At 35.4% G+C, this 8,947-nt stretch overlaps 1 protein-coding gene across 1 annotated transcript in view; it reads right to left on the bottom strand.

Moving 5' to 3' along the window:
- Positions 1-3,522: 3,522 nt before the first annotated feature.
- Positions 3,523-8,947, bottom strand: part of LOC126262201 (39S ribosomal protein L3, mitochondrial) — an 88,099-nt gene continuing 82,674 nt past the window's right edge. The window contains exon 8 of the mRNA XM_049958620.1: positions 3,523-3,737. Coding sequence (XP_049814577.1) covers positions 3,614-3,737 — 124 coding nt within the window. The 3' untranslated portion in view covers positions 3,523-3,613. The remainder of the gene's footprint in view (positions 3,738-8,947) is intronic.

Below are 8,947 nucleotides of genomic sequence, written 5' to 3'. Positions count from 1 at the left end.
TGGTCTTTCTGATCATGGTGCACAGCTAGTTACAATATATGATATAGCTCCATTCAGCAATACTAAACAGTCCTCCAAAGTAGTACGTTCAGTCAATGATTTAACAATTGCAAATTTCAGGGAAAGCCTACAGCAGTTAGACTGGGATGAGGTGTACCGTGAACCTGATGCCAATTTAAAATATAATTTATTTCATGACATTTTTGTAAATGCATTTGAAAACTGCTTCCCCAAGAAAATAGTTAAATATACTCATAAGAAACCTTGTAACAAACCATGGCTTACTAAGGGTATAAAAATATCTTGTAACCGGAAAAGGGAAATGTATCTGACAGCAAGAAAGAGTAGTGACCCAGAAACTATCAAACATTATAAAAACTACTGTGTTATATTAAGACAAGTTATTAAAAAAATCCAGAAGTATGTGTATCATGTCTGAAATCAGCAACTCTGATAATAAAATTAAAACAATTTGGAATATTATTAAAAGAGAAACAGGTCAACCAAGAGCACAGGAAGACAGTATTACCATCAAATTGAATGAAAACTTTACGAACAAAAAGTCAGAAGTTGAAAATATTTTTAATAATCATTTTATAAATGTTGTGGATATAGTAGGATCCAGGTGTTCATTAGAAGATGCTAGGCTGTTAATGGAAGAGGCCAAACCTATGCAATTTGATACAATTGAAATCTCACCCACTTCTCCTTCTGAAATTAGGAAAATAATAAACTTGCTTAAAAGCAAAAACTCCCATGGAATTGATGGCATTTACAACAAAATACTAAAAGCTTGTTCTCAACAGATAAGTAAGATTCTCAGCCACCTGTGTAATAGCTCTCTTGAACAGGGCATTTTCCCTGATAGACTGAAATATGCTATTGTTATACCTTTGCATAAAAAGGGGGATAGATCTGATGTCAACAATTACCGTCCAGTCTCCCTTCTAACAGCTTTATCCAAAATTTTTGAGAAAGTAATGTATTCAAGAGTAGCTTCACATATCTGTAAAAATGAAGTACTAACAAAATATCAGTTTGGTTTCCAGAAAGGTTTTTCAACAGAAAATGCCATATATGCTTTCACCAATGAAATTTTGAATGATCTGAATAACCGAACACCACCAATTGGGATTTTTTGTGATCTCTCAAAGGCTTTTGATTGTGTAAATCATGAAATTCTGCTAGACAAGCTCAAATATTGTGGCATGAGTGGGACAGTGCACAAATGGTTCAATTCGTACCTAACTGGACGAGTGCAGAAAGTTGAAATAAGCAGTTCTCATAATATGCAAAGATCAGCACATTCCTCAAACTGGGGAACTATCAAGAATGGGATTCCACAAGGGTTAGTCTTGGGTCCTTTGTTGTTCTTAATATATATTAATGACTTGCCATTCTATATTCATGAAGAGGCGAAGTTAGTTCTCTTTGCTGATGATACAGGTATAGTAATCACACCTGACAAACAAGAATTAACTGATGAAATTGTCTATAGTGTCTTTCAGAAAATTACTAAGTGGTTCCTTGTAAACAGACTCTCACTGAATTTTGATAAGACACAGTACATACAGTTCCGTACAGTGGTATGACGCCATTAATAAATATAGACCTTAATCAGAAGCATATAGCTAAGGTAGAATATTCAAAATTTTTAGGTGTGTCCATTGATGAGAGATTAAATTGGAAGAAACACATTGATGATCTGCTGAATTGTTTGAGTTCAGCTACTTATGCAATAAGGGTCATTGCAAATTTTGGTGATAAACATCTTAGTAAATTAGCTTACTACGCCTATTTTCACTCATTGTTTTCATATGGTATCATATTTTGGGGTAATTCATCACTGAGGAATAAATTATTTATTGCACAAAAGCGTGTAATCAGAATAATAGCTGGAGTCCACCCAAGATCATCCTGCAGACATTTATTTAAGGATCTAGGGATATTCACAGTAGCTTCTCAGTATATATACTCTCTTATGAAATTTGTTATTAACAACCAAACCCAATTCAAAAGTAATAGCAGTGTGCATAACTACAATACTAGGAGAAAGGATGATCTTCACTATTCAAGATTAAATCTAACTTTGGCACAGAAAGGGGTGAATTATACTGGCACTAAAGTCTTTGGTCACTTACCAAATAGTATCAAAAGTCTGGCAGATAACCAACAAGTATTTAAGAAGAAATTAAAAGAATTTCTGAATGACAACTCCTTCTACTCCATAGAGGAATTTTTAGATATAAATTAAGGAAAAAATTATTAAAAAAATTAAAACAAAACAAAAAATAAATAAAAAAGTTGTTATATTAACTTAAGTATGTTGTTAAATTAACTTAATTATGTAATGTATTGGAAAATTTGACTCGTTCCACATCATTACGAAATATCGTATTCATGATCCATGGAACTAGTATTAATCTAATCTAATCTAATCTTTCTATTTCCTCCTTCCCCATCACTCTGTCCATCTCCTATGTCATACCCATTTTCAATACATCCCAATCCCAATGGGAGTTTGGTGGTTGTTACTCACACAGTGCCTCCTTCCGGACATATGTGATGTAGACTCCAAGTTTGGTAGAAATCGATCCAGTCATTAGGACAAGATGTGCAACTTACTTACATATATAGACACATATATTTTTATATTATAAAAGCTTTTTACATGTGGCTTTGACTGCGTAAGCATGTGTCACATGTATTGCAAGTATGTCCTCCTCCCCCGCTCCCTTTGACCATTTCCTCCTTTCCACCCTCTCTGTTCATCTCCTCCACCTCCTTTCTCCATCCATCCTCTTCTCACCCCGTGTCCACCTCCTCCGTCTCCCCCATCTATCTGTCCATCTCTTCCTCCTACCCCCCCCCCCCCTGCCCCCTCTATATTTCTGTTGGTCCCCCTCCCTTTCTGCCCATCTCATCCTCATCCCTCTCTCTGCCCAACACCTCCCCCTCCCTATCTGTCTTCTCTTCCCCCTTTCCCTGAACATCCGCTCCTCCCCTTCTCTCTGTGTATCTCCCCCCGTCTGTCTACCTCATCCTCCTCTCTCTCTTTGCCCAACTCCTCCATGCCTATCTCTGCCTTTCTTCTAACACTGGAAAATCCAGGATGGAATATAACAACTTTTGGCTTCAACTGCCAGATACTGAGGTCATGTGTGTGTGAGTTGCATGCACACATTTGTGTGTGTGTTGTCTATTATATACTTTTCCACAAAGGCCTTGTTGGCTGAAAGCTCATTTTGTGACAGTCTTTTTGTCGTGCCTTTGTGCCTATCTGTGACGCAATATCTTCACTATCTTACCCCCAACATACTTCCTTACAGACAGTAAGTGATATGCGTACCAAGTTTGGTCAAAATCAATCCAGTGGTTTTTGAGATGATGTGGAAAACACACACACACACACACATTTTTATGTATGGATATAATACAGATACAAGCAAGGTACGCAAATAAAGTCTACTTCAAACATAAATAAGCAGTTTACTTTAAAAGGATTTGCAATATAAAAATATGTTATGTTTGGAAAATTTTTAATAACAATTTCCAATTACACAGTAACAAAAAATGGCAAATACACAATACTCTACAGATCTGAACTCCATCATTAACTGAATGTAACTGATGGTTCCTTGAATGAGTGTACTTCCTCTGCATAAATGTCTTCAGGAAGTTCTTTATCTAAGTCTTCAGGATAGAATGTAGGGAAGGGCGGAGCCTCCTTGAGTTTCCTGGAAAATTAAGTGGTATTTTGCAATTCTCACAAGTAAGGAAACAAAAAATACATATACATTGTGTTGCAACTGTTTCATACGATTATGCTGCAACACGGCAGAAAATAACAAATGGAATTGAGTTGTATCCTACAATTAGAAGAAAAGCAGAAACTTAAAGTTAGTGAGCCTATATGATGTTTAAGCATGCCTTTGCATCAGTCCTGACATTTATCCAGAGTGGTCGTATATCCTCATTTGTTTATATCATTTTCATCCTGCAATTCCCACTATTGTGAATTTAACCTTACTATTAATCTTATCAGTGTAATTATATTTTGCAATTATTGTCATTGGTTTTGTCAGTCTCATCTTGCAATTTCTATTATCATAAATTTAAATTTATAATCATTGACTAATGTTTAGAATTACATCAGTCATTCATGAAAAATTCTAGAGCCAACACAGGTGACAATTGGTGTGGTTCTGGTATTCAAGTTTCTGTCCACAAATCAGCATGGATTTAAAAAGCATCACTCATGCAAAAGTCAACTTGCACTTTTCTCATAAGATATCCTGCAAACCATAGATGAAGGGCAACACGCAGGTTCCATATTCCTTGATTTCTGGAAAGTATCTGATGCAGTGTCCAGCTGGAGATTGTTAATGAAGGTCCAAGTATATGCAATAGGCTCCCAGATACGCGAGTGGCTTGAAGACTTCTTAAGTAAAAGACCCCCTTACGTTGTACTCAAATGCAGGTGTTCATCAGAGAAAAGAGCACCGCTGGAAGTGCTTCAGGCATGTGTGATTGAACCATGCTTGTTCACTATATACATAAATGACGTAATGGTTAGGGTGAGCTGCAATCCATGACTTTTTGCTGATGATGCTGTAGTTTGTGGGAAAGTATGATCATTGAATGACTGTAGAATGATACAGGATGACTTAGATAGAATTTCTGTCTGGTTGACGAATGGAAACTTGCTCTAAATGTGGAAAAATGTAAGTTAATGCAGATGATTACGTAAAACAACCTTTAAAGTTGAAATACAGCATTAGTGTTGTGCTACTTGACAGAGTAACATCATTTGAACATCTATGCATAACACTGCAAAGCAATATGAAATGGAAGGTGTACGTCAGTATGGTAGTATGGAAGACGAATGGTCGACTTCAGTATATTGGAAGAATTTTTGGAAAGCATTGCAAATCTGTAAAGGAGACCATTTATAGAATGCTAGTGCAACCTATTCTTTAATACTGCTTGATCATTTGGTATCTCCACGAGGCTGAATTAAACAGAGGCATCAAAGCAATTCAGAGATGTTCCGCTAGAATTGTTACTAGCAGGTTCGATTAACATGTGAGTCTTACGGAGATTCTTTGTGAACTAAAATGGGGAGCAGTGGACGGAACATGAGTTCTGTTTGTGAAACACTATTGAGGAAAATTTAGCTAACAGGCATCCGCTGCTGACTGCAAAATGATTCTACTGCCTCCAATGTACATTTCACATACGGACCACAAAGACAAGATAAAAGAAATTAAGGTTCATATGGAGGCACATAGATAATAGTTTTCCTCACTCCATTTGCTAGTGGAACAGGAAAGGAAATGACTAACAGTGATACAACTTACTCTCTGCCATGGACTTGATGGTGGCTTACAGAGCATGTATGTTGATGTAGACGAATGATTTGGTTTGGTCATCAAGACATTACACAATATTTCCTTCTCAGCAAGCTGGTGTCTTTAAGCAAAGTCTGAATAATATGCCGCGTAGTGCTACAATTTGTCATAAGGCTATTTCAACAAACCCATCAAAGTTCTAAGAAAAATCATCTAAATCAGATCTAAATGATCATATCCAGCTGTTCATAAACAAAATACATCATTGAAGATGTTATTAAATTTTTCAGAGCAACAAAAGACACATCCTTCCTTGATGAAGGATCCCAGTTCCCTAATAACTTGTTAGAGCAATGAATCAATTGTCCCAAAAGCACAAGACACCACTCTTTTATGACTGGCTGACATAAACTACAGACAATGATTGTTGTTGCTGTTCTTGTATAATTAGGTACTTCCCCTGCTCAACCAAGTATAAGCCTTCAATTAATTTTTGTATTCTGCCAAATTACTGGCTCCCAGACAAACTGTAAATAACTAAAAGACAATACTTCCTTGATTTAAATAATGGCTGTTTTATAAAATGCTTTTCATACAGTGTGTGTTATCCAATACATGACTGTACACTGTTATGCACACACTCATATATACTTAATTACTTACAATTCATTCTTAGCATACACTCTTCATTCATTCCACCACACATTCTAACAATTGCCTTATTGTGTTCATGTCTTGGTCTCCCTTTACAGTTTTTAATCCCTACATGCCCTTCCATTACCAAGCTGAAATTCCTTATTGTCTCAGGATCTCTCCTATCAATCAGTCACCTTTTTAGTCAAGTTTTGTCATACATTACTTTTTCCTGCATTTGATTCAGTTCCTCCTCATATGTTATTCAATCCTCCCACCTAATACTCCACATTCTTTATAGCCTCTATTTCAAAGGTTTCTATTCTCCTCTTGTATGAACTGCTTATCACACACATTTTCACTTCTGTATAAAGCTACACTCCAGACAAATTCTTTCTGAAAAGACTTCCTAACACTTAAATTTATACCAGAAATTAGAAAGTTTCTCTTCTTCAGAAATACTTTCCTTGTTACTGCCTTTCCGTATTTTATATTCTCTCTGCTTCAACCAACACCAGTTATTTTTCTGCCCATTTCTAAACTCACTTTTAGTGTCTCATTACCTAATCTAATTCCCCAAGTATCACTTGATTTAATTCAACTACATTCCATTACCCTTGTTTTACTTTCGTTGAGGCTCATCATTTAATCTCTTTTCAAAACACTATCCATTTTGTTCAACAACTTTGCCATCTCTAACAGAATTAAAGTGCCATTGGCAAACCTCAAAGTTTTAATTCTTCTCCCTAAACTTGATTTTATATCTTCTCCCTGAACTTGAATTTCCTTTCATAATTTATCTTTGATTTCTGTTACTTATGCTCAAAGTACAGAGCGAATAACACTAGGGATACGCTACAACCCAGTCTCACTCCCTTCTCAACTACTACCTCCCTTTCATGTCCTTTGACTCTTACTGGGTTCTACAGATTTTATTAATTGTAATACCTTAAACTGCTGTTACAATTTAATCTTTATGTGCCGTGTGTTTCAGTCAAAAATCATTATCCAGCACCTGTTCTGCACACTTCACCAATATAGTGAAATTGCTTATATTTTTACTACAATTTTCAAACATCTTTGTTGCATGAAGTTTCCTGTATTTGTGATGTGTGTACAACAGGTGCTGGATAATGGTTAAAGACCAGTTGCGCAATAAAGAAAAAGTTGAGCATCTGCTTGGGGTCTTACAGCGTGTCATTTCTATACATGTTGTAAATAAACTTTTGCTCCCTTTGTTTTATCCCTGCTACATTCAAAATTTTGAAAAGTGTAGTCCTGTCAACACTGTCAAAAGTTTTCTCTAAATCTACAAATGCTACATAAGCAGGTTTGCCTTTTCTCGTCCTATTTTTTAGAACAAGTCATAGGATCAGCATAGCTTTGGGTTTTCCTACACTTCTCTACAACCCAAACTGACCTCTCGACATCGACTTCTGCAAGTCTTTTCCATTAATAATTAAAGTCAATATTTTGCAACCATGTCCTATTAACCCTTGAGCAGGCGTGCCTATGTATAAAGTGCACCAACCACAAACAACTTTGTCTCGTACTGTTTCATTATTGTTTTACAATTGAGCCCATATGTATTTCTTCATTATTGTTTCGGCGAACACTGTGATGAGTTGTGTTATCATATGTTTCACAAGAGCAGCTGTAATATAAAATAAACAGCGAGCCAGGTGAGAAAAAAAATTCATGATTCAAGTGAGAAAATGACCCGGTTCCCGAGCTAGCAGCACACTACGAGATAATTATCAATTGAATAAGCAGCTGGCTGGGATATGATGCACCTGCGCTGTTTAATGCTTTGAATGGGTCATTACAGTTGGGTAACACTTGTACGCAGCAACACAGTGATACAATGAACACATACTTTATTATTGTTTAATTGAACAGTGATCAACTAATACAATGTAAGTTTATTTTATCATTGTTTAATTAAACTAGGATTAAATTGTGATATGGCTCATACATGTTTACATTAGTAACATAAAGACAACTATTCTTGAGATGTGTACAAAGTATGGCACACGCCTGCTAGTGTTATGAAAAACTGTGGGCTTGCTCAGGGGTTAAATATATAACAAACACTTGAACATAAATCATAACTGCTTTTACAGTTAATATTTCTACACATTTATTCATCATATGTTTTATTGACAATTGCATCTTACAGAATATTATATGTAACTAGATTCTAGTTTAAGGGACATCTTAGACTGCATCTATTACAATCTTCATAAAATATAACAATAATCTCTACTGATTTTTTTATTGTGTATTTATGTAATTAATTTAATTTACATTATTGCATTAAATATTTAATGTGTGTTTGGTCTTTGCTAAATGTTAGGTTTGTTTTAATGCAAAAAACCCAAAAGACTAGCTCAACTGGAAGCTATACTGTTCCAAAATAGCCACTCACACTATCCATTCTACAATTCTTTAAGTATTGTCAAATAATAACAAGTTTGATTATTTATATTATGGTAAAATTAATCATCTTTAGCAACAGCGAAAATCCATTCATGTTATCATTCAATAATTATAAACAGTACAAATTGTCTTTGAACATAAACCCCATCAATTAGTGTTGCCACCCTTTAGGAAACTGTAAAAACCATCACCAGATGTCATCATTTAATAAAGCAAACCTACAAAATTCCCTTATAAAATGAAAAACATTACATTCTAGTAATACTGATGTAGAATTTGACATTGTACAGACACAATCATTAATTTGGAATAGTAACCTCAACATAAAAACTTGTTAGTGGATTGACACCACATTTAATTAGGACATCATCATCTCTCATAGCGGAAGATCCTACAGGACGTGCTGATTCCTACAATATTATATTCCCAGCGGACTCTTCTATCTGAGTCAAATTCCTACTAGAAAGTTGGTACCTCCCTGCAGCAGGGAATAATATTGCTTTCCTACATAGAGGACAAAGGGT

This window comes from Schistocerca nitens, chromosome 6 (assembly GCF_023898315.1).
Source record: "Schistocerca nitens isolate TAMUIC-IGC-003100 chromosome 6, iqSchNite1.1, whole genome shotgun sequence".
In the NCBI taxonomy this organism is placed as follows: Eukaryota; Metazoa; Arthropoda; class Insecta; order Orthoptera; family Acrididae; genus Schistocerca; species Schistocerca nitens.
This window is presented reverse-complemented; position numbering and strand designations above follow the sequence as displayed.